The sequence below is a fragment of the Panthera tigris genome, chromosome E1, assembly GCF_018350195.1.
Source record: "Panthera tigris isolate Pti1 chromosome E1, P.tigris_Pti1_mat1.1, whole genome shotgun sequence".
Classification (NCBI taxonomy): Eukaryota; Metazoa; Chordata; class Mammalia; order Carnivora; family Felidae; genus Panthera; species Panthera tigris.
In genome coordinates this window covers 56,024,112-56,048,485 of record NC_056673.1, presented here as the reverse complement: position 1 = coordinate 56,048,485, position 24,374 = coordinate 56,024,112, and the positions used below count along the sequence as shown (strand labels likewise).

Sequence of the window (24,374 nt, the reverse complement as noted above, 5' to 3'; positions counted from 1 at the left end):
ACGCACACTCTCTCTCTCAAATAAAGAAACTTAAAAAATAACATCTTATGGTGCCACTTGCAAATGTGCAGATTCTCAAAGCTTTGGAGACCTGTCCTTCAAGAACGTCAAAGTCTTTGTGTCCAGCTTAGTCTTGGGGCCCAGAGGTTTCTCCAAAGGCCCTAAGTCATCCTTGTCAGACGTCCCAGATTTTCTTTCCTTCGTGTCTCATAGTGAGGACTTTCTACTTACACTTACTGACCTCTTTCTTCCACTCCAACCAGGGCTCAGAGACAACAACGGGACTCCTTAAACGCAAAAAGCATACTTCCTTAACATCGGATGACGGAGCCTCCACCAAGCACTCAAGTGCTGACCCAACTGTGGATTCTGCAGATGGTCATGGTTCCGATCGGACCTTATCAGGACTCAGTGCCACGGGATACCCCTCCGAAGGAGTTGGCAGGGAACGAAAGAAAAGCACCCCCGCCACTGCATCCCCTGGTAGAGAACAGCACCCAAGGGCCCGTGACGAGGCTGGCTTGGCAAAGTCCCATCACCCACCTGTGTCCCAATTCAGACTAGAGTCAGATCGTCACAGGACTAGAGAGCTGCAGCCGCACACCTCAGCATATCTAAGAAAAGATGAACGAGAGGCACACCCCGGTCTAGTTCAACAGGACTTGCCCTCAGCCACCGCGATCGGAGATCAGCATCCTCACGTGTACCCAGATCAGCAGGGGGGGGTACATGTTAGCTACGGTCAAATCTATCCGAGGCCAGACCAACGTGGAACAGCACCGCTTGGCATGGATCAGCTTGCATCGCTCCATCATAGCACTTACCCACACAGTGTGGTACCCCTCAGCATGGGTCAGCTTGGTATGACGCCACCTGGAATGGATGAGCAGGGCATGGCTCAGCGTGGTATGATGCCACCACTGGTACCTGGCAGAGATCGGCAAGGCTTGCGACCACCTAGTACAGATCAGCCTGGTATGGTTCCATTTGGCACGTATCAGCACGGCATGATATTTCCTGGCACGGACCGACAGCCTGATGTGGCTCAGCGTGGATTGGTACCTCCTCACGTGGATCAGCATGGATTTTTAATAGCCGGCATGGATCAGCAAGGACTGGCAGTGCCTGGCATGGAGCAGCATGGATTGGTTCCGCATCTCATCGATCAGCATGGTTTGGGACCAACTGGCACAGAACAGAATGCTTTAGTCCAGCCTGGTTTGGTCCAGCCTGGTGCGGGTCAGCCTGGTTTGGTCCAACCTGGAATGGATCAGCGTGGTTTGGTGCAGCCTGTGGTAGATGAAAGTGGTTTGGTTCAGCCTGGTGCTTATCTACCTGACTGGGTTCAACCTGGTGCATATTCCGGTGGCTGGGTCCAGCCTGGTGCCTATCCTCTTGATTTGGTATACCCTGATGTATATCCATCTGGTTTAGTACAGCTTGGTGCAGATCAGCCTGGTTTGATGCAACCTGGATTGGGTCAGCAAGATTCAGCCCAACCTGGAATGGATCAGTACGATTTGGGGCAGCCTGGAATGGATCAACGTGGCTTGGTCCAACTTGGAATGGATCAGCGTGGTTTAGTGCAACCTGGCATAGTTCAGCCTGGGTTGGTGCAACCTGGAGCAGCTCAGCCTGGTTTGGTCCAACCAGGAGCAGGTCAGCCTGGTTTGGTGCAACCAGGAGCAGCTCAGCCTGGTTTGGTGCAACCTGGAGCAGCTCAGGTTGGTTTGGTCCAACCTGGAGCAGCTCAGCCTGGTTTGGTGCAACCTGGAGCAGCTCAGGTTGGTTTGGTCCAACCTGGAGCAGCTCAGCCTGGTTTGGTGCAACCAGGAGCAGGTCAGCCTGGTTTGGTCCAACCTGGAGCAGGTCAGCCTGGTTTGGTCCAACCAGGAGCAGCCCAGCCTGGTTTGATGCAACCAGGAGCAGCTCAGCCTGGTTTCGTGCAACCTGGAGCAGGTCAGCCTGGTTTGGTACAACCCGGAATGGATCTGGGTGGTTTGGTCCAACCCCGAATGGGTCAGCGTGGTTTGACACAACCTGGTTCAGCTAAGCCTGGTTTGGTCCAACCTGGAGCGGCTCAGCCTGGTTTGGTGCAGCCTGGTGCAGCTCAGCTTGGTTTGGTGCAGCCTGGTGCAGCTCATCCTGGTTTGGTCCGACCTGGAGCAGGTCAGCGTGGTTTGGTCCGACCTGGAGCAGCTCAGGTTGGTTTGGTGCAACCTGGTGCAGCTCAGCCTGGTTTGGTGCAACCTGGTGCAGCTCAGCCTGGTTTGGTGCAGCCTGGTGCAGCTCAGCGTGGTTTGGTCCAACCTGGAGCAGCTCAGGTTGGTTTGGTGCAACCAGGAGCAGCTCAGCCTGGTTTGGTGCAACCTGGTGCAGCTCAGCCTGGTTTGGTGCAGCCTGGAGCAGCTCAGCCTGGTTTGGTCCAACCTGGAGCGGGTCAACCTGGCTTGGTGCAACCTGGAATGGATCTGGGTGGTTTGGTCCAACCTGGAACGGATCAGCGTGTTTTGGCACAACCTGGTGCAGCACAGCCTGGTTTGGTCCAACCTGGTTCAGCTCAGCCTGGTTTGGTGCAACCTGCAGTGAGTCAGTATGGTTTGGCCCAACCTGGAGCAGGTCAGCCTGGTTTGGTGCAACCTCAAATGGGTCAGCCTGCTTTGGTCCAGCCTGGTGTGGGTCAACCTGGTGCAGGTCAGCCTGGTTTGGTGCAACCCGGAATGGACCGGCGTGGTTTGGTCTACCCTGGTGCTGATCAGGGTGGTCTGGTCCAGCCTGGTGCAGGTCAGCCCGATTTGGTACAACCTGGTGCAGGTCAGCCTGGTTTGGTGCAACGTGGAGCGGGGCAGCGTGGTTTGGCAGAGCCTGGCCCAGGTCCACGTGGCGTTTTTCAACCTGGTGCCTATCCACCTGGTTTGCTACAGCCAGGTGCACATCTTCCCGGTTCAGTGGAGCCTGGTGCCTATCCACAAGGTTTGGTTCCACCTGGTGCCTATCCTCGCGGTTTGGTCCAGCCTGGTGCACTTCCACGTGGTTTCATGCAGCCTCTTACTGATCAGCGTGGCTTGAGGCAACCCGGTAGAGATCAGCAAGGCTCAATGCCATCAAGCACAGAGCTTCGTGGCTTTCCAACATTCCACCCGGAGTCTCTAAGATTTATATCACCGTATCCATATCAGCATGGTGTAATGCCTCCTAGCAGAGGTCAGCATGGCCAGGTGTCACCGCTCCTCTCCGGTCAAGGCTTGGCACCACCAGGTACTGACCAAGAGGGCTTATCAGAAACTTACCAGCCAGGCGTGATACATCCGGGCACAGACCAGGGCGGCCAAATAAAACCAGGTGCAGACCAGCACGACCAGTCATACTCTATCCCAGAATCCCGTGACCTAACGTACCCTGGCCCTCGGGGCCCAGGCTTTCCTGGGGTAGATCAGCTCCAGGTCAGTGTGGATCCACAACAAACACATACCTCAGACCGAGCTGGAATTTCTGTCCAGACTACCCCAAGCCAAGAAGCCACCTCTGCCAAGAGTACAGTCTTTCTCAACGGTCTCTACCGAGTCTCATCGGAAAGGGTCGATGTCCAGAGCGAAAGACATGATTCCCTGGATAAATTGTCTCCCAGCTTCCCTATAGCAGTGGAAACATTTCGTCTGATGGGAGAGCTCATTGGCCTTTATGTAGAGCTCAAGGAGAACATGAAGGAGCTGGATGAGGAGAAGGCTGGCCAGACGGACTTAGAGAAGTTACAGTACTTGCTTTCACTCATGGGTAGGTACCACTTATGTGGAGGAGGGACCACTGTGTTGTAACCTCCCCCCGGCCTCCTCTCCTGGCAGCTGAGTTTCTTCCTGAGTCGTTGCCAATAGCATATCCTTTCTTGAAAAGCCACTCTGGGTTCTACCATAGCCTTGGGGGTCCAAAAGCTGGAATTAAACCAGTAGAAGTGAAGAAGCCTCAGCAGAAGAGTAAGGTGGCTCTGATGCCTCATCAGACTCTCTGGACAGCAGCTGAGGACAGCGGGCAAGGGCGGCGGTAGCACCCAGGGGTGTGTGTGGGGGGGACCTGGAAGAATTCAACTTCACCTTTGTTCACAGCTGTGGGACCAGAGAATAATTAAGATTTGAGAGCTGGGTGGAAAGTGTGGGTCAGTAGTCCCAAAGCCCTTTAGAATATTAAGCATCAGGTGGATTTTTATGGGGTGAAAACACCCCCCTCTGCTTTCTTCCCATCGCCTCCACCCAGTCACCAGGAAAAGCAGGTACATCTTGCTGCTTTCCAGGGTAGTTTCACTGTGGGGGGCTGGGACGGGGGGCCTGCTGGAGATCCCACCCTTCTGACTATAAGGCCTCCATTTTCATAGTCAAAAAGACTATACCACCTGACCTGCAGGAACAGATGAAGACCTTAAAGGCCTTGACCAAAGAAGTGCGGCAGGAAAGAGCCAAAGTAAGTAAGGGAGGGTCCACCCACTTGGCCTTTGAGAGCCAGCAATCCCACTTTGCACTAGTCTTTCGATAGATTACACAGTCCTCTCGCTGACATCATCTCGTCGGATCTTTACAAACCCATCAGATAGGAAACGCACCTCAAGCATCACCGTGTCCATTTCCTGGATCTAAAACCTGACGCTCAAAGCTGTTAAGATTCAGCCGAGCCAACAAGGAGGCCTGTGCTCCTTGCATCACATGGGGCCCCTTCCAGCAAAGCCCACTGTCTCTGCAGCAGCCTTGGAGCCAAGTTTGTGGGACTGTCTGGGGCCAGTGGTCATGGCAAGGAGCTGCTAGACCTTCAGCTGCTCTCTTAATGCCAGCTGTCCACATGCCCAGGATGGACGGATAGATGGATCGACGGATGTCCGGAAGGGACACCCTGATGGATGGCTCGTTAGAGGATAGGACCAGGACCGGGACTGGGGAAAGGGGCTTGTTCGGGCTGCAGGAGCATGTTCAGAAAGCAAAGAACTCAAGCCTGCCTGACCTTCCTCTTCCGTTGGGTTTGTAGCTGGACAAGATACAGAGGCTCCTGGAGGGCGAAAGGGAACAGGAAATCGGAAAAGAAATGAAAGACGACCAGCTGAGCACGCAGCTGGGAATCCTCAGGTAAAACGCCCCTGCCAAGGGCAGCCTGTGTCCTGGCATCACGTATTCCCAGCCAAGGAGCCTTGGGTTCACTCACAGTCTGAACTGGGCCCTGTCTTTGACCCGGGCTGTGTCTGCCCTTCAGGGTGTCCGTGTCTAGCTCAAGTTACTGGTGAAAATTTCCTAAGTTCTTAAAACAGCTCAGCACCAGGGCTAGGAAGGAAAAAAGAGGCTAGTCTCTCTCCCCAGTCGGAGGCTGTAGGAGAGCACTTGCCAGAGCCCCTCAAGAGCCCTCACTTTGTGATGTCAGGTCTCACCCCCTAGAAACCTCTCAGGCCAGCAGGCGGGCACACACCTCCGGGACACGCGGCACCTGGGACTCCCTAGACGGAACCTGCTGCAGGGTGGCTGGGAGAGCCCTGGTGTGCATCTTTCTCTGCCCCTGGTGGACCCGGTGGGCCTGGGCCCTTTGGGCGGCCGGTGGGGCCAGGCCATCCCTCCTGCCCGTCTCTCAGAGTCACCGTGGCCGACATTGAGAAGGAGTTGGCCGAGCTCAGGGAGAGCCAAGAGCGGGGCAAGGTCAGCATGGAACATTCAGTCTCCGAAGCCTCTCTCTACCTGCAGGACCAGGTAAGGATTCTAGACTCTTCAGGGGCAGGAACCAGGCCCCTTCTCAGAGTTGGCCGTGGGCGGTGAGGCTACTAGACTCTTACGTGACATATGATTTGCAAATACTTTCTCCCACTCTCTTTTCACGCTCTTAATTTTTTGTTAATGTTTATTTATTTTTAAGAGAGAGAGATAGAGCACAAGTGGGAAGGGGCAGAGAGAGAGGGAGACACAGAATCCAAAGCAGGCTCCAGGCCCTGAGCTGTCAGCACAGAACCCGATGCGGGGCTCGAACCCACAAACCCTGAGATTGTGACCCGAGCCCAAGGTGGACACTTAACCTACTGAGCCAGCCAGGCGCCCCCCCTTTACACGCTCTTGACAATGTCTACCTTTAAATCTTGAGTGATGCTACCGTCGGTCACCCCAGAGGGTCCCCACTGAGGAGTGTCTGGACAGCCCTCTGAGCACTTGTGGAAGGATCAGATAGGAAAAGCCACTGGGCCAAGGGGACTCATGTCAGGAGCCCTTCGGTGCTGGAGGCCCCATTCTGGGCCATTTCCAAGTTTGCCAGAGCACCTGCGTGTTCCATTTCGTGACCCCAAAGCCAGCTGTCCAGTGTGGGGCCTGAGGAGCAGCAGACGTGTCCCAGAGTCGTCACTCCAAAGCTCATGTCTGAGCTTAGCCACCTCTGGGCTGTCAGGGGTGGGAGTGGGAGGGCATATTCAGAGAGAAGCCGCTCCCTGCTGGGCCGGCCTGGCCTCCTGCCACAGCCTCTTTGAGGCCCCAGCCTCCACACTCCCGATTCTCCAGCCACCTGGGCTTCCCACGTTTCTCTGAACACACTGCCGCTCTCCCTGGAATGTCCCTGCCACCCCTTCTTACCCAAACGACTGCTACTCGTTCTTCCCAACTCCACAGCATCATCCTCTCTTCTAGAATTAATCCATCCTTTTTATCCCAGGGGCCCTTTGACATGCTATCATGGGCTCTTCAGAAGAGTGTGGGCTCTTCTGGGCACGAGCAAGAGTCTCACTGAGCTCAGGCAAAAGGGAGCTCGGTTGAAAGGGCACGGGGTTACGGGGGCTGGGAAAGAGCAGAACCTCCAGGGGGCAGTCTCACCGGGGGGCCCCCGCTTGTCTGTCTTTCTGTGTCTGTTTCTGTGTGTACCTGTGCCTCTGTGTCCCTGTTCTTCTCCATTTCTCTCAAATACCTCCACATCTCTCTTCCGTGGGACTCTCGGCCAGCTTTCTTATCTCTCACACACGGCCCACAGTGGCTGCCAAGGCCCGACAACGTCGCACACTTCCAAGAGGGGGTTAGATTGGCCCAGCCCCTCTCTGAGCCAGGCAAAAGGTCAAACGCCTGTGGGACTGGCTGCCCCCAAATCGGGTGCTGACCCGACACCAGTCCTTTGTGGTGACAAACCGGGGCTGTGGGGAACAGAAGAGAGCAGGAGAGCCAGTGGAAGGAACCTGCTCCCGCCCAGACCGTGAGAGACCCCCGCAGCAGAAGTAGCTCTGACCCCACTGATTTATTGTTACCGACACGCTGGATGGGGACAGAGCATGTGTGAGCCCGCCCCTCCCGTCGCCAGGGCCTGGAGCCGTGTCTGTGTGTCGTCGGGCTCCTCTCAGTGTTTGTGGACTGGCTAACTGACATCACCACCCTAGGGTTTAGCTAGAAGAGCTATGTCCTTGCCTTGACTCAATGAGCTGGCTGGAGAAAGGTCCCGAAACCTCCCTCCTGCAAGGGTTTTATTCAGCATTAATGCTTCACTCCCTGAGCACCATATTCACTACTTAAAGGACAGGCACTGGGCATCTCCCATCGGCCGCACTCTCTGTGAGGCTGCAGCGACCGCCTGCATCGCACAGGCCAGGGGCAGAAAGCACACGCTAGCAGTGGCAGTGTGGACAGAAGGTGGCCGTGCCTCACTCACCGCCCTGCACCTGCCTTCTCGCCCGCGCCCAGCTGGACAAGCTCAGGACGATCATCGAGAGCATGCTGGCCTCATCCTCCACGCTGCTGTCCATGAGCATGACTCCTCGCAAGATCCTAACGGCCTCGGCACCTAGCCAGATCGACCCTGAGACCGCCTGCCCCGCCTGCAGCCTGGACCTGGGCCACCAGGTCAGCATGCTGGTGCAGCGTTACGAGCAGCTCCAGGACATGGTCACCAATCTGGCTGCCACCCGGCCCTCCAAGAAAGCCAAGCTGCAGAGCCAGGTGATTCCCGCTGGCCTCCCTCCTCGTGTGGCCACACGCGGCCCCCAGCGGGGGAGCCACAGCTCAGAGGCCCACAGAGCAGGGAGTGGCCGGTGGAGCTTTAACGGGCCTGAGGGCCAGTTTTCCATTGTGGAGCTCTTTACTGACCCCACAACAGTCCCAGGTCCTTTCACGGGGTCACAGTGGGGGCAGCAACAGAGCTGGCTCTGGGGACAGGAGACCACGGGGAAGAGCTGGCTCCGTAGGGGTGGGACGGCAGAGCTGGTCGTGTGCCTCGGGGACGCTGGCATAGCTTTAGGGCTCATTAAGTCCCCTCATGCCAGCCTTCCAGCACCTTTCTTAATTCCCCACAGAAGGGCAGGCTTGCTGGTGGGGGCAGGGACGGGCACAAGTCCCTGAGTCCTACCTCTTGGACTCTGGAGTTCAGATCCAGCTCAGGGCAGATGGGGAGACCGTGGGCCACATCCCAGCTCTCGGGGGCCACTCCGGAGCCTCTCCGTCGCCTGTTCTGGTCTCCCCCAAAGGGGGGCCAGTTCCCTGGAGGCTAGTCCGTGGGGAGGTGGGAGACTGAAGCTCACGTCCAGTTAGGGGGACACTTGGAAAAGAGCAGAGAGCCTCCCCACTGCAGGGGGCAACTGCGGAGGAGAGCCAGAAAGGGGTCTGAAGTCAGCGTCACCTGCTGGGCGATGATTTAAGGGGCGGCGCCCAACACCTGTGTGCCACCTCCCCGCAGGACGAAGAGCTGCTGGGCCACATCCAGAGCGCCATCCTGCAGGTACAGGGCGACTGCGAGAAACTCAACATCACCACCGGCAGCCTCATCGAGGACCATCGGCAGAAGCAGAAGGACATTGACGTGAGGGGCCGGCGGGGCGGCTGGGGGGCGGGGGGGGGGGTGAGGCCGTTCACTTCCCGCTCCTCATCCTCTGCTCCCTCGGCCTCCCAGGTGTTGTACCAGGGTCTGGAGAAGCTCGAGAAGGAGAAGGCCAACAGGGAGCACCTGGAGATGGAGATGGACGTGGTAAGGGCCCGGCCTGGAAGAGCCACCTGTGTCCCAGGAGATCTCGCCGGTCGTTCTCTGGAAGCTCTGGAAGGCCGGGAGGGGAGGAGCCTATTGGGGCGGGGGAAGGGGGCGGAGCTCAACGTCCAGGGTTGATGCCTCAGGGCAATGCGGCCCCTCCGGGGCTCCCTCTCCCATCTGGGGGACCCCCTCCTCTCTTCACGGCCAGAAGGCTGACAAGAGTGCCCTGGAGGCCAAAGTGAGCCGGGTCCAGTTTGACGCCACCACGGAGCAGCTGAACCACATGATGCAGGAGCTGATGTCTAAAATGAGCGGGCAGGAGCGGGACTGGCAGAAAATGCTGGACAAGCTGCTGGTGGAGATGGACAGCAAGGTGAGGGCAGATGGCAGTTCGTCTCCAGGTGCCGCAGATCGCCCCCCCCCACCGTCCCCCCCCCCCGAACCCCGCCTTCCCGGAGCTCACCGGTGGCCCACCCCGGCCCGCAGCTGGACCGCCTGGAGCTGGACCCCGTGAAGCAGTTGCTGGAGGACCGGTGGAAAGCCTTGCGGCAACAGCTTAAAGAGCGCCCTCCCCTCTACCAGGCGGACGAGGCAGCGGCCATGCGGCAGTGAGGCCTGGCCCACGCGTGGGGGCGGGGTTGGCCCACGCTGCGGACTGGGGGGGGGGGTCCTGGGGGTCCCCAGATGAACAGCTCCCACGCAGTGTGCGCTGGGAGGATGGCCGATCCCACCGGACCACCCCAAAGTTGGCGTGACCGAATCCGAGAGCTCGAAAAGCTCTTCCAGCTCAGGCTAGTGACGACCGCGGTGGACAAAGGGAGGGGAGAGAGGCTAAGGCTTCCGGGTAGCGGGCGAGCTCCGCTGGGTCGCTGTGACAGGGAGGGGCCCAAGGTCCCCAGGTCTGAGCCTGGTCCCGGGGGGCCCAGCCCACAGCAGGCTCGAATCCCAGGATCTCCACTCCTGGCCGCCAGAGGGCCCCCGAGGTTCACACAGGTCCTCAGGGACCCTCTGAAACCCGGCCGGCCGGCTTTGGGTTAGGACAGGTGGGTGCTGGGTGAGCGCCCAGCAGCAGGCACGTCTAGAAGCTAGTGGGTTTCCCAGGGAACAGGGCTGGATCTGCCTCTGGGGGCTTGGGGTCTGCCACCGTGGTGTGCCGAGCTTCCAGCCGCCTGGCCTGCAGGGGGCCAAGCCCTTCTGCGTTCTCCTCTCCCATTCCAGAGCCCCTGGGCAGGGCTCTCACCCTCTGTGTGCATCCCACTCCCCACAGGCAGCTCTTGGCACATTTCCACTGCCTCTCGTGCGACCGTCCCTTGGAGACACCTGTGACCGGACAGTGAGTGCTTCCCCCCTGGCCAACCCCAGCTGGTGGCCATAATGAGGGCGGGCACAGGGGGGCTGTATCTCGCCCGTTCCCTACCTGCCTCCGAGTCTTGTCCTCCCTCGTCTCGTCTCCTCTCCCACGGGTCCATTCCTGTATGCCTGACTGCTTGCCGGCCCTCCGACCTGCCCTCCGCCAGACCCTGGACAGGAAGGCTCCGCAGGCACGTAGAACGTGGAGTGCCAGATTTGGACGATGGGATTTCTCACTCTCCAACCCTCCTCCTCCCCTCTCTCCCTGCCCAGAATTATCCCTGTGATTCCCATGGGCCCAGGCCTGCCCGGGCACCGTTCCATCCGCCCCTACACGGTCTTTGAACTGGAGCAGATCCGACAGCAGAGCCGCAAGTACGGACGGGGCAGCGGGGTCCCCTTTGCAGGGGAGGCAGGGGCCGAGGCTGGAGGGTGGGTGTGGAGGGCTCCTTCTCCTGGCTGGGACGGTGGGAGCCACTAGAGTACTTTCTGGGCTAGCCCCCCACCCCCACCCCAGCTCTTCGCAGAAGGAGTAAGAGTGATCTTACTTGCCTTGGCGTAATCACCTGCCTTGGAGTCCCTGTTGGGGGTCCCGGTGGGACATTGCCAAGGGTACTGGCTGGCTGGGGGAGCTCCTCTTTACCTCCCCGTACCCCCCAGATGCTTCAGCTGTCTCAGCAACCCCAGCACGGTGGGGGGAAGGCAGGGGTCCGACATCAGCCAGCCAGAGGGTTGGCTCAGTGAATGTGGGGGGAGAAGGTGGGGACATACTGCACGCGCCCTCAGGCTCCTGCCCTCCTCCCCACTGCGTTTCCTCCTCCCAAGTCTGGGGGTTCCGCAGTAAGGATGGTTTCAAACTGCACTTTGGAGCCCTGTAGGTGTTCCACGTAGGCAAGGCCAAGTGTGCGGGGCCAAGGACCCCCAGCCTTAGCTGGAGTCGCTGGGCTTCTCCCCATCTGGCTCTTCCGCACGATCTCATCTCAGGAATCCTTCCCGGGGAAGCCTGGCTGTGGTCCCTCAGGGTGCTAGGGAAAGGGCTCCTGCCCACACACGGTCCTGTTTAGAGAGGCATAAAGAGAGGGAGGGGGCCAGGGTCTGTGTGAGTGTGGGCTCAGGTGGCTGCAGTCGCCTGACCCCTCCATCTGCCTGCACCACCACCCCCCCCCAGCCTAAAGCTGGGCTGTGCCCCCTTCCCTCGGGGCGACTTGGCACACACGGAGCGGAGCGTGGGACGCCTGCGCACCATGCACTCCAAGATGCTGATGGACATTGAGAAGGTGCAGATCCACTTTGGAGGCTCAGTCAAGGCCAGCAGCCAGATGATCCGTGAGCTGCTGCAGGCCCAGTGCCTGAGCTCCCCCTGCCACAGACGGTAGGACCCCCGGGACCGGCCCCCCGGCCCCCCATGGGGCTCGGCTTCGGCCCGCCCACGGCACGGCCCTGTGAACGTCTCACCCACTGCTGGGGGAAGCCCTGCCAGAGAGGGAGGGAGGGAGAGTGCGTGTGGGTGTGCGTGCACATGTGGGGGGGGGCGGTGAGGGGGAGAAAGAGTGGTCTTCAGGGTCGCTCTCCTCTCCTCATGCATTCGCCCCTTCCCATCCCTTGCTCCTGCCCTGGCTCCCAGAGACACCCCCCCTCCGCCCCCACTGCCCCGGCCCAAGACAACTGCCCCATCCCCTTAGGTGTGTCCCAGGTCACAGCTGCTCCCGGTGACCCTGCTGTCCTCATCGCAGGGTGCCAGACATGGCCGACTACACCTACTCGAGCGCGCCTCGGCGCTGCGGGGGCAGCCACACCCTCACCTACCCCTACCGCCGCAACCGCCTGCAGCACCTGTCACAGGGCCCGTACCCCACCGAGGAGATCCAGATCGCCATGAAGGTTGGGGGTGCTGCCCGGGAGCAGGGCCCTGACATGACCCCGAATTCTCCAGTCATTCTGGAAAAACCACCGCCAGTCGCCAGAAGGGCGGATGACCAGCCCTCTGCCTTGAGGCCCCTTCTTAAACAGTCCCAGCTAAAGCCTCTGGTCCTCGTGCCTCGTTGGGAGAAATGGCATCCTGGCCGCCGGCCCATCTGGCACCCCCACCCCCACCGTGGGCCCTCCCTTCACCCTGGTGCTGCCAGAGCCCGGGGGAGGGTTCTGAGCACTGTCGGGTGCCGGGAGTCGGGAGAGGACGTCACTCGGTGCCCCAGGCCCTCGTGGAGGAAGGACCAGAGGGCGAGCCCTAAGGTGCCGCATGGTAACGGATGCCCGCCCGTCCCCACAGCATGATGAGGTGGATATCTTGGGCCTGGATGGACATATTTACAAGGGACGGATAGATACAAGGCTGCCGGGCATCCCGAGCAAAGACAGTGAGTGTCCAGGTGGCCCGGAGGCTCCTCAGCCTCCTTGCTCAAGGGTCCCCGGGGTTCTGTCCAGTTCCTGGAAGGCCATGGGGCCACTGGATCTGGCTGCCTGCCTTCCTCTGCAGCCTCCCCGATCCCAAGCGTTCAGGGCTCTGAAAGCTCCAGGTCAGTGTTGCGGGTGGGGGACAGCTGTCCGGCCTCAGCCGACGAGCTGGGACATCACGGCCACGTATTTATGCCAGGCTCCCTCTCCTCGCTGCCTCAGCCCCTGTTCCAGCACCACCGGGGCCGAGTTCCTACCCCTTTTTCAAAGCCCAAAATGCTCCTCCTGAGCCCCCCACCACTCAGTGAATCTCCCGTCCCCATGAGGCCCACCTCCAGTTGGCCAGACCTGCGGGGCCCTGTTGATCCCCCCCCCCCACTCCCCACCTGGTCTCAGAGCCACGTGTGCACCTGTCTCGCCGCCTCCCCTCCTCAACTGTGAGCCCCGGTCAGAACTCACCCCGCACCCAAGACGGGGCTGGTCCGCGTGGGTCCTCAGAGGATATCTGGGCGGGTGGACGGATGGACGGACGGACACAGGAACGAATGGTGTGCTTACAAGGACCCCAGTTGGGGCCGGCCGTGACCATCTGCCCTGCAGCCCACTCCAGGTCCCCACGGGGCCCCGCAGAGCTCTCCCTCGGTGTCTCAGAACTGACCCTCCCATCCTCTGTCCCCACCAGCCCCGGTCTCAGCTTCGGGGATGACAAAGCACAAGGCCAAGCAGCCCCGGCCGCACACGCACCGGCAGCAGTCTCTCAGCGACGGCAGCCAGCTGCCCTCCCGGCCACAAAGTGCTCAGATGCTGGCTGGCAACAATTCAGGTAGCTTCCCTCCGGCTGGAGCCTCCTTCCAGGTGGCCCCACCACTGCCCTCCTCCCCCGGGGCCTCTCCTCCTTGCCCTGCCGGCCCCCTTTCCGGCCCAGGCCTGGTAGCTGCCCTTAATTCCCTGGAGAGAGGAAGCGCCTGGAAGCTGAGAGACGGGATGGGAGGGAGGAGAGAGAAAATCCGTCTTTACTGAGTTCACACACGCCAGGTCTGTGGGGTAGATGCCCTTACTCTCCCCATCTCGCTGAACCGGAAATAGGGGCAGGGCTATAGCCCAAGGCTCTGGGTCCAGGCCCAAGCCACACCCCGCAAGCCCTCATCCCCACCCCTACCCCACTCCCCCCACCGCACTCCTGTGTGTTCACGCTCCTGGAGCTAGTGCTCAGCTCTGCGCGGCAGCTGGTGGGCATGGGCGGTTCTCCCCACCGAGAATCCCTCCTTCTGACCCTGTCTGGCGAGGAGCTTCTCCTCACTCCCAGGCCTGAAAGGTCCTTAGAGTCCCTGTTCTCCCCTGAGGGGCTAAATCCCGCCTGAAAGTCTGGGGGGGGGGGTGGCGCTCGGGGGCCCCCAGGGTCCAGCCACATGTGGGGGCCAGAGAAGGACACTGGCCTGGAGCCTCGAGGCCAGATCACTTTTAAGTGACTCTGAGCAAGCCTCCCCCCTCTCCAGACCTGTTTCCTCATCTGTCCATAAAGGGGCGCTGCTGGATTGGTGCCCTTAGTGTCACGGCCCCCAAGAAAGGGGATCTGAATGTGAGGGCTCCTCACCAGCTGGGCCACTGTGAGGAGCTTTACATGTAGGAACGAGTTCTAGTCGTTAGCCTCACTTAGAGCTGAGAAAACAGGCACAGAGAGGTTCAGGTACTTGCCCAAGGTCACACAGGGAGGAAGCAGCAGAACTAAATTCTTAGGAATTCCAGCCTAAGTTGGCTGCCTCCAGAACCTGCGCTGGTAACAGAGGGTAGCAGGGTGGGGTAGAGGACTCAGTAGCGGACGGAGGGTGCAGGTCTGTGACCCTGGCTTCCAAAACGGTTTTTGTGGGGGAACTCTGCTTCCTTCTCCCTGGCATCCCACTGTCCACCGTGAGGGCACCTCAAATGCTACGGGAGCAGGAGAGGGGGGCAGGGCAGTCTTAGGAGAAACTCCTGCACCTATTTATGTGAATATTGCCTAAATAGTCCCTGTATTAATAGAGGAAACATTACTTAAGAGGCAGGCTCTTGGCCACTGACGGAGAGCCTGATTATTTTTAACTCATGGAGATTATAAAGGAGCTTTGCTCGGGAGCTCCAATGAGGGCTTGCGCTGAGCACCCCAGCCCGACGGGCCCCCTCTCTGGCGTTATGCCCCCACTTGCCTGGCTAGCGGGGCGGCTCCCGACGTCCCCGGGCTCTGGGCGAGCTGGGGAGGGCTGTGGCGGGCTGCGGCGGGTGTGGGCAGTGAGACAGAGCCGCCCGTGTCTCCCAGCTCCTTCCCATCAGCGCAAAGACAGACCTGTCTCCTCCGAGGGGCTCCTCTCCCAGCCGAATGTGGCCCACCCGCCCAGCCCCAGCGAGATGGGAAACCGGCCGGCGGATGTGGACGCGCACCTGGATGTCCCGCCGGGGGAGGGTCTCGAGGAGCCCACCCGGGGGCCGAGGTCCACCACTGCTCACTGAGCAAAGCTACAAATAAATGTTTAGGAAGAAGCTTGGGGCAGCGAGGCTTCTCTGGTCTGAGCTCAGGAAGATGGGGTGGAAAGGGAGGGGCCCCTGCAGGCCAGGCACCTCCAGACTGCCCCCAGGTCCGGGGGCGGGGGGCTTCTCTTGGAGAACCAGGAATGACCTGTAGCCTGGGAATTAGACCGCGACCCCCTCACCCAACAGATGAAGCTGCCCTCCAAGGGCTTCAGGAGGGCTGAGCATTGCACCAGGGGTCGGCAGGGGCAGCAGAGGCCAGACCCCAGCTCACTCTGGACCTCAGCTGGGCCTGGAGGCTGCGGCCTTCCCGTCTGGGCCCACTGGGGCTTTGTGGAGAGGTTGGGGCTCCCAGTGTCTGTACCTTGAAGCAGAGGCGAGGGTGGCAGCCGGCAGCCGCTCCCCCACGGATGGCTCTGGCAGTGCCCAGCTCCTGGCACGGCGTCCCAGGGGGGACCAGTGCGCCCGGGAAGGTTCCCGCTTGCTGTCCTGTGCAGTGTACCCTTGGGTGGCTGCTGCGGAGGCAAGCCGGGGCTTAGACGAGGCGGGGGGCGGGGGTGGGGGGGGGCGGTGCTGCCTGGCTGGCCTAGGCCGGTTCCCTGTTCCCCTCCTCCCTCCCCAGGGAGACGGAGAAGTGTGTCAGGAGGGGGTTAGCCTGGTGACGGCCATTTGCCAGGTGGCCTCGAGGCCAAGCCCTTGCCCTGCTCCAGCTTGCTCGGCTCCACCAGCCCCAAACAGACAAGAGAGCTCTCACCGCTATCCCGAGTCCTTTGTGCTAAAGGTCCCGGCAGGTCTGAGGGGACAGAGGGGCAAGGGCAGGGCTGAGCTCGGGAGGTACAGCACTCCCCCCCCCCCAACCCCGGGCAGGGGGCCGCCCTCACACTGAGGCCTCTGAAGTCCTGAGAGCAGTTTTAACCATCTTCAGGTCTGTTCTCACGGCCCCCCCCCCCCGCCCCAGTCCCCATCTCCCCGACATGGGAAAGGGATGTCTGACACCGGAGGCCTGCTTTACGGTGTGAGAAGATGGGGTGACAAATCACACCGTAAAGGAAAGTGTGGCAGGAAACTGCCCAAAAAAGGGTTTCTCCCCAGTTCCATGTGGGCAAGCGGAGGGTGGGGTTGGCTCCCCGCGGGAGGGGACGTCCCCCTCCTGTCCCCATCTCCTGAGATGCTTTCACCTTCACGCATCATGCGGTGCGTGACCTAATGCTCCGGACGAGAGGAGGGGAGCAGCTTGAACCCCGGGGCCCGGGGTGTGGGGTCCCGGACTCACAGCCGGTGCCCTTTTCTCCTGGAGCAGGAGGCAGGGGAGGGCCAGCCCCTCTGCTCCTGCTCGGGCTCCCATTTCGCACCCTGAGAAATGTCAGAAGGTTGCTGGCTCCGTGTCCCTGGCCTAGAATCCAAACTCACCAGCTTGGCAGGGAAGGGCGGCGGCAGCAGGACAGCCGGCCCGCCGCACCCAGGCCTCCCCCGCGCCCACGAAAGGACAGGGAATGGAGGCCCACCCTCCTCCCCGCACCTGGGCCGGCCGCCCACCCTCACCCGGGCTGTGGTCCCGAGGCCACCCACGTGCCCCGCAGGGACTTCCCCTGGCAGTCCGGGAAAGCACAGGTGGGCTGGCCGGTGGGGGGAGGCCAGGAGGAGCCCCAGGGGTTTCCAACCAGGAAACAAAACCGAAAGGACGGACCCGGCCCCTAAACCATCACAAGCAGAGGGGAGCTGCTACAGGGTTCCCAGCGAGAGAAGGTGCGGGAAGACCCAGGAGCGGGGCGGGCTGGCTTAGCAGGCATTGGGCGTGAACTCCCAGACCTTCCTGTCCCCAAGCTACAGCGGGGGCCCACTCCCGGGCTCTGGCTGCTCAGAGGGAGAAAACAAGCTCTTGGGGGACAAGGGACTCCAGGTAGCATCCCTCCTCTCCAGCATGAGGCTCACGGAGGAGCCCCGACCCTGGGGCCAGCCACCCGCTCCTCCAGCCAGCTAATAGGCTCCTGCCGCCCAGACCACCCGCACGGCAGGGTCACCTGAGGAAGGGGCCCACTGGGCCAGGAATCTCTGCCTCCAGTCTACCGCCTGGAGGCTGTGGGGAAGGTCCTAACAAAAGGAGGTCAGTTCCTGTGGGGTCACAGCCCGTCTCTCTGGATCCTTGACAGCCTGGGCTGACCTTTGGGGTATGGCCAGTCAACACGCACTCAGGGACAGGCTACCCCGAAGAAGGCCGAGGACAGAATACTGGGGATGGGTCCAGACTGGGGGCAGGGGCAGAGGATAGGGCTGCCACCAAGTGGAGGGGTAGCTCCCCTCACCGCGGACAAGACAAAGGCTCCAGGGCTGAGCACCAGCCACTCCCCACTGCCAAGGGCCAAGGGGAGAGGGGAGAGGGTCACGGTCACCAAGTCAGGCCCCGTCTCCCCTTCTCCCTTCCATACTCAACGGGACCCAGCCTGTCCTCTCAACGCCGGGGTCTGGACACCCCCTCCTCAGAATGTCCAGCCCAGCCACCTAGCAAGGAAGCCCTTCCCCTCCAACCACAGCACAGCCGGGGCGCCCCGGCCCCTCTTCCCCAGGAGAGCGCTTTTTTCCTACCAAGGCAAATAAAGGCACCGCAAACCAGGAAAGTTAGAAAAGTCTCTTTTTAAGTCTTTAAATTAAAATTTCACCCTGGTGAGATGATCGATTTGGGAACTAAATCCAAAGGCAAGCTCTCCGCTCTGTCACCCACTCGGACGGGACGCACAGCGGGAGAGGCAGGGTGGCCGTGGAGAATCGGGTCCCCCGGCTAGGCAGAGCCTGGGCCTTTGACCCAAGCCGGCTCCTTAGTTCCGCACAAGCCCCGCACATCCAGCTGGAGATGGGGGGACCCCGGGAGCTGCGGGGCCGCTGAGGAAGCCGGGGTGGGGAGAGCGCCCCATGGCGAGGAGACCTCCACCCCTCCGGCCGCCGGGCACTTCTGGGAGCCCCTGCCGCCGCGCAACTCCTTGGAGTGGCTCCACGGGGGTCCTCTTCTGATTCCAGAAGGCATGACCTCTGAGGGGAGGCAGCTAGCAAGATACCTGGCCCCCAAGCACCTGCCCCGGCACCAGGGGTGGAGGGAGGGGTGCCGGCCCAAAGGGGAGGACGCTCCGGCCCTTCCCTGCTGACCCCGACCAGCCAGCTCCATTCTCATACATTAGTTACATTTATATATTTATATATTATAGTTATATATTAAAAAGAGAAAAAACTTGCCTGAAGAGAAACTCCTGAAGGACCCAAGTGGCTCAGGAAGTTTACTAGCCCCGCCCCCCCCACAACAATTCTTTTTATAAAATCTTCCAGTGCGATCTTCAGGAAACCCCCGCCCGCCCCAGCTCCCCCCACCCTGGCCCTCCTGTGTCTCCGCGACCCTGGGCTGCCCCCCAGCTCCAGCCCAGCGCCTGGCAGCATCCAGTGTCATCTCTGGCCATCCATGGCGGCCATGGCTTTCTGCTGGGAGCCCCCCTGCTGTGCTCCGGGGGGCCACGTGGGCTGTGGGTGGTGCAGGTGGTGGAAGCTGTGGGCCGTGGGCGAGGAGGGTGGGATCCAAGAGGCCTGGTGGCCAGGGGGGGACGAGGCCCAGAAGGGGCTGAAGTTTGCAGGGGGGGAGCAGGCCACGGCCGTCATGGGGCCGTTGCCGCTCTGCAAGCCCTCCGAGGCACGAAGCTTGGAGAACATGGCCAGTGCATCAGGAAAGTTGGGCGGCGTGGCAGGTGTGTTGCTGGGGGTGCACATCTGCTGGAAGAGAACACAGGTGTGGGGAGGGTTACCGGCACACTCCCCGCCCCCAACGTGGAGCCACGCCCCCTGGACCGGAGCCTTCCGGTGGCGCTCCCCCAAGGCCAGCCCCTCCGTTATTCCCATTTTCCAGTCCACGAGGAGCTTCTACAGGAAAAAGCACCCTTTCCACCCTGAGCCAGTCACTACACACAAACCCCAACGATTTTCATCAAAACCAAAGAGAGTTTCATGATGCCAGGCAGCGACATCCCGAGGAGCGTCAGAAGTAAAGGGTTAATTCCAACCAGAAGCTAGGGTGTCAGATTCAAGTGAGGACAAGAGAGCAGCCCGGGACACCATTGCTTAGCGCCTCACCCTGGGTAAGAAACCAGCTGGCTCCCTCAATAATCCGCCCTCAGATGTTCTGAGGTTGTTGCTCAAAGGAAGGCGGCCAGACCCAGGGTCTCCCTCCGATGCCCAGAAGCTACCCTTTCTCAGTGTCTGGGTTGGTTCGGCACTAACAGCACCAGCCAGCAGGCCCTGGACACTTTGTTATCCCACTTCTCACGACGCCAGGGCACAGATGGGGAAACTGAGGCCTGGAGCTCAAGTCAAGTGACCGAGGCACATCCACCGCAGACTACAAGCTGAGAAGATGGGATTCCCAGGCTCGAATTCCTGGGGGTGGGGGTAGGGGTGGGGTCCCAGATCTGCGGGACCCAGCTCTTAATCTCTACCCAACCCTGAGTCATCTGCACTTAGAGTTAAGTACAACTTCATGCCTCGGCTCCCGGAGGACAAAAACCAGGGAGGGATTTGGGTTTCCTGTGTCCCCAGCATCTCTCCCATGATGTGGCAGCCAGAGGCTGCCAGAAGTCTCAGCCTGTTCTGTCCCTCAGCCCGCCTCCTGGGGGCACCTTTACAAACACCGCAAAACCTGCTGTCTTCTGCCACGACCCTGGGAGGGAAACCCCCCGAACTCTCCAGTATCCGCCACCCTTTCTGATCAGGGACCCCCGCCAGGAAGGGCCAAGGGCTGGGGTAGCGTGGCAGACTCTCCCCGCCTATGGGGGGAGGGGGGGGAGGGGTAGTGCAGCGTGGTGGGGCTGAGGGTGCCACCTAGAAGTGTCCCACAGGGGCACGCGGCCCGGGGCAGCAGAGAGCAAGGCCTTACACAAAGCCTGTTCTGACCTCACCAGCAGCTTCTCCCTTTCCGGGGAGGCCAGGAGAGTACTTCTTTGAATTTCTCCTAATTTTAGCAACACCAGCCCCTCCCCCAGGCACGGGGCTGGGGGGGGCGGGGGAGACAAGACTCTAGGGTTCTTCACCTCGCAGAGGGCGCTTTCACAGCTCTGCTTTTAAATCCCAGGCAGAAATGAGGAGGGAGAAGCAGTCCTATTAACTGGGCCAGCTCCCTACCAGCAGCTAGGGAGCACCAACCATTGTCTTCCTCAGGGGCGGCCGCAAGGGCTCCCAGCAGGCCCGGCCCCACCCAGACCGACCGCTTCCCTCCTCCCTTCTGTTCCCCGCCCCCCACCCCAGGGCTGACTTCTCGGCAGCAGGAAACAATGAATGGGGGGTGGGGGTAGAGGCCAATTGCATCACAGCATCGTGACTTCCCCAGTTGACCAAGCCAGCGAAGCTTGGCCTCCACGACCCACCCCACTGCAGAGAATGGTCTGGCTCGTGGGGGACCGGGCGCATCCCGTGCCCACCTGGCTGGGTGAGCTCCTGCAAGTTCCTTCACCTTTCTGAGGTTCTCTCTCTCTACTTCGGTAAACGCAGGGGTTTGGACCCCATGCTCCCGAAGCCCCTGCAGCTCCTTGCTTCTAACAACTGTGGACGAAGCTTCCAGCCCTCAAGCACACCCAGTGTCCACTGCACCCTGCTTGCGATGCAGTGCCTCACTCTTAGAGCTGCCCAAAGCCCCCCACCCACACCCCCACCCTGGTCTGGGAAGATGCCTATAGCTGTGTGACTGTACAGTAATTTACAGGACAATCATTTATCAGCTACCTGTGCCCTGGGTCACTTCTGGTATTATGCCACTACTGTTCTCTTTGTTGTTAAGTTTTTTCCTCGGATTCTCTCTAAAATTAGACTCCTTGAGGGCAGGAATGGCATTCTCCACTGTGCTGATTAAGTACTCAATACATGGCGGGCTGATGGATACCCGAGATTATAAAGTCTGTTACAAAATCTGCCGCCTGCCTTGAGGGAAGCTTTTAAGAGATTATAATCCCTGGGCGCCTGGCTGGCTCAGTTGAAAGAGCCTGGGACTCCTGATCTCGGGGCTGTGAGTTCCAGCCTCACGTGGGGTATAGAGATTGAGAGGGAGGGAGAGGGAGGGAGAGGGATGGAGGGAGGGAGGGAGGGAGGGAGGGAGGGAGAGAGAGAGAGAGAGAGAAAGAGAGACAGAGAGAGACAGAGAGGGAGGGAGAGAGGGAGATTATAATCCTTTGGGATTTGCAGAGAAGGAACTACAGGACCTAAAAGGGCCGCTAGTCCCAGCTCTCCCTGTTCACCGCACCACAAAATGCTTGTTCTGGAAGCCCCTGGGCTTTCTGGAATGGCTACAGTTGGCGGAGCAAACCCCAAGGCTCTTGTGAGAGATGAGAGGCAGGGGGCTCCCAGGTTCTAGTGCAAGGTGGAAGCCAGAGCTTTCCCATGGTCACACGCAGGGCAAGGTCTCCTGGAGAGGACCCCTCACGGTTTATACAAGGAACCTGGCCTTAGCTGCCACAGCCCTGCAGCCGGCACAATTCTCCCCTCATATTCCAAGACGTTTTTTGTCCTTTGATTTATATACAGCATAAACCATTCCAAGCTGAGAAGCTGGTTAAAAGGTCAAGGCAGACCCTTCCACTTGTCCTTTCACCTAGATGAAAACAGGGCCCCAAGGATAAGACACAACACAGAACCACGTGCAGCTTCTCCAGGAAAGGGAGCAGCTGAGAAGGGAGCCGTGGGCAAGGACACCAAGTGTTAAAATGCCAAAAATGTACTCCAAAAGCCACAACAGATCTCCTGGGGAATAATGTTTTACAATCCCTACTGCGGAGCCCAGTCCCTCCCCGCCCCCCCCCCCCAACAGAGCTAATAGGTAACTAGGGGTGGGGAGGGAAAGGCATTCAAGCCTCTAAAGTGAAAGCTTCGTCCTGCGCCCCTGGAAAGCAGGACACCCCCGCCGGCCAGGAGGGCAAAGCCTCAGGCCCCGGGGGGCCGGCTTGGAAAAGAAAGCAAACCCGGACCCCAACCGCTTCTGTTTCCTGTACTTTTATGTGTCTTTACGTACTGGGGTTAAATGCAAATTCTTGTCCTTATCTGGTCTAAATCCGTATGTCCTCCACGCTCAGGGCAAGTCCCTTTTCCAACAACAGGAAAGAGTGAACATACCTCTCCGGGTAGAGCCTAGCGCTACCCGAGCCTGGGTGGGTTTATCCCTTTCCTGTTCCCTGCAGGGCTGGGTTGTTTGGCTGAGGTGCGGGGCGGGGGGGAGCTCTCCGCAAACACAGACGCCCCAGCTCCCAGCCCCCCTCAGGGTCCTTCACCCGGGCTCCCAGTTTTCCCAGACGACCCGTTACCATCCCATCCGAGCCCCCTCCCCATCCCCCGGCCATCCCGGCCCCCGGCCCCGCGGAGCGCTCCCGGCCCAGGCCCGAGGTCGAGGTACAGTCGCCTGGGAGGCCGGCCCACGAAGTTGGGCGAGCCAGCCGGCCCCGGGAGCCGCTCTTTCCTGGAAGACATTTTGGCTCTTTGTTTACATCGCGGCGCGGCGCTCCCCGGCAACATGGCTGTCACCGCCCGCGGCTGACAGCGGCCCCCGGCCCGCGCCCTCGGCTCCGGGCGAGCTGCGGGCCGGGGTGCGCGCCCGCGCCGCGCCCGCCCGCCGGCACCCGGCCCCGCTTACCATCTGGTGGTGGTGGTGGCCGTTGGGAATGTTGGTTTCTTGGAAAAACGTGCTCAGGGCGGTCTGCGGACAAACACAGCGGCAGGGCGGCGGTTAACGGGGACGGGGGCGGGAAGCCACCCCCACCCCCCACCATCGGCCCCCGGCCGACCCGTCGGCCCCGCGGGCAGGGCCCCTCCGCGCCGCCCCCGGCCCCGGGCCCGCGCCCCACGCGACACCTCCCGGCCGCGGATCGCCTGACGGGGCGACACAAATAGAGCGCCCCCCTCCCCGGCGCCGCGCGCCCCGGGCCTCGACCCGCGCGCACCTCGAACTGCCAGTGGGCCGCCTGCAGCAGCTGCTTCGCCTGGTCGGCCGCGCACCCCGCGGCCAGCACGAACTGGTTGATCATGACCTGGTGCCGCAGCTCGTCCATGTTCACCGACATGGCTCCGGCCGCCGCGCGACTCCGGCTCGGCGGCCGCGGGAGGCCGGCCGCTCTCGGCTCGCGCTCGCCGCCCGCCCGCCCGCCCGCCCGCCCGCGGCCTCCGGACCCCTAGCCGCCCGCCGCCCGCCCGGCGAGTGTCCCGGCCCGGCTCCCGCGGCCGCCGACACCACAAACAACGGCGCGGGGCGGGGCCGCTGTCCCAACGTTCGGGGGCCGCGAGCCGCCGCCGCTGATTGGCCCGCGCCGCTCGGCCTGCGCCCGGCTCCGGTGCGGACGTTCGATTCGAATCCTGCGGCCTGCGGCCCGCACTGTTTCTCTTTTCGCCCGGCCGCGCCCATTGGCGGAGCTCGGCGCCGTGGAGCCGCCCGGCATTGGTCGGCCGCTGTGTTTTGGCTCTTCCGGGCTCCTGGTTGGCCGCGGCCGGGAGTTTGGGGCGGAGCCGCGCTCGTTGATTGGCCTCCCGTGGGCCTGTTTGAACTCAACTTGAAAACCTTGAGTGTCTGCTGATTGGCCGAGGGCCCTGTGTTTGCTGTTGTAGGCTTGGGGGTGGTGCGGCCAAGTTCATTCATTACTTCATTGAAACTGTACATGCTCAGCTGGAAAAGCAAGACAGAGTGGCTTTGACTCATTTCCTCTGAAAGATGTGGTCATCTCGAGAAACAGAATGATCAAAATAGAAAACAGAGGCTTTGCAGCTGCTCAAGTCTCAAAGTTGTTTATTTTTTTAAAACTTTCGAACAGCTCTCCTTTTTTTTAGCCTTTTATTGAAATATAAGCTACCTGCTTTCTGCCTTTCGATCATTACCCTCCCCAAAGGCCAAACAAACTTTTCCTAGTTTTTAGACCAAAAACTTTTGCTCTCTAAAGATATAAACCGATGTTAACATACACTAAGTATAATTGCAAGGGGGGAAAAATGAGACTTTCTCAGTCACTAATAGCCCAAGCTGCGAATTTTTTTTTCCTTAAATCAATTGGCCTAGCTGAAGCTAAATTCCTACCATCTTTTTGAATACAGTGTTCCTATATGGCTACTGGCTCTCAACCCTAGCCATTTAAAAACCAGATTTGTTTATATGTGCTGAGCTATCATCTTCTGGATAAAAATTTGGCATT

The 24,374-nt window shown here is 60.5% G+C and overlaps 2 protein-coding genes across 5 annotated transcripts in view; one reads left to right on the top strand and one right to left on the bottom strand.

Moving 5' to 3' along the window:
- Nucleotides 1–15,201, top strand: part of QRICH2 (glutamine rich 2) — a 32,610-nt gene extending 17,409 nt beyond the window's left edge. For 2 of the 3 annotated variants that reach the window (XM_042965715.1, XM_042965717.1), the window contains 16 exons: nt 264–3,774; nt 4,367–4,452; nt 5,008–5,105; nt 5,600–5,714; nt 7,668–7,922; nt 8,656–8,778; nt 8,869–8,943; nt 9,152–9,316; nt 9,430–9,551; nt 10,211–10,276; nt 10,567–10,668; nt 11,462–11,665; nt 12,027–12,174; nt 12,563–12,650; nt 13,370–13,510; nt 14,981–15,201. In XM_042965715.1, coding sequence (XP_042821649.1) covers nt 264–3,774; nt 4,367–4,452; nt 5,008–5,105; nt 5,600–5,714; nt 7,668–7,922; nt 8,656–8,778; nt 8,869–8,943; nt 9,152–9,316; nt 9,430–9,551; nt 10,211–10,276; nt 10,567–10,668; nt 11,462–11,665; nt 12,027–12,174; nt 12,563–12,650; nt 13,370–13,510; nt 14,981–15,171 — 5,490 coding nt within the window. In that variant the 3' untranslated portion in view covers nt 15,172–15,201. The remainder of the gene's footprint in view (nt 1–263; nt 3,775–4,366; nt 4,453–5,007; nt 5,106–5,599; nt 5,715–7,667; nt 7,923–8,655; nt 8,779–8,868; nt 8,944–9,151; nt 9,317–9,429; nt 9,552–10,210; nt 10,277–10,566; nt 10,669–11,461; nt 11,666–12,026; nt 12,175–12,562; nt 12,651–13,369; nt 13,511–14,980) is intronic. The other variant, XM_042965716.1, reaches the window with a different exon arrangement.
- Nucleotides 15,202–17,805: 2,604 nt separating this feature from the next.
- UBALD2 (UBA like domain containing 2) lies at nt 17,806–23,330 on the bottom strand. 2 transcript variants are annotated; one of them, XM_042965718.1, is made up of 3 exons: nt 23,139–23,330; nt 22,832–22,894; nt 17,806–18,939 (listed from the first exon to the last, which is right to left on the bottom strand). In XM_042965718.1, the coding sequence occupies exons 1-3, from the start codon at nt 23,256–23,258 to the stop codon at nt 18,619–18,621; spliced, it is 504 nt and encodes a 167-aa protein (XP_042821652.1). In that variant the 5' UTR covers nt 23,259–23,330; the 3' UTR covers nt 17,806–18,618. The 2 variants fall into 2 exon arrangements, with proteins under 2 accessions (XP_042821652.1, XP_042821653.1); XM_042965719.1 differs by having other exon boundaries at nt 17,806–18,936.
- Nucleotides 23,331–24,374: the final 1,044 nt, after the last annotated feature.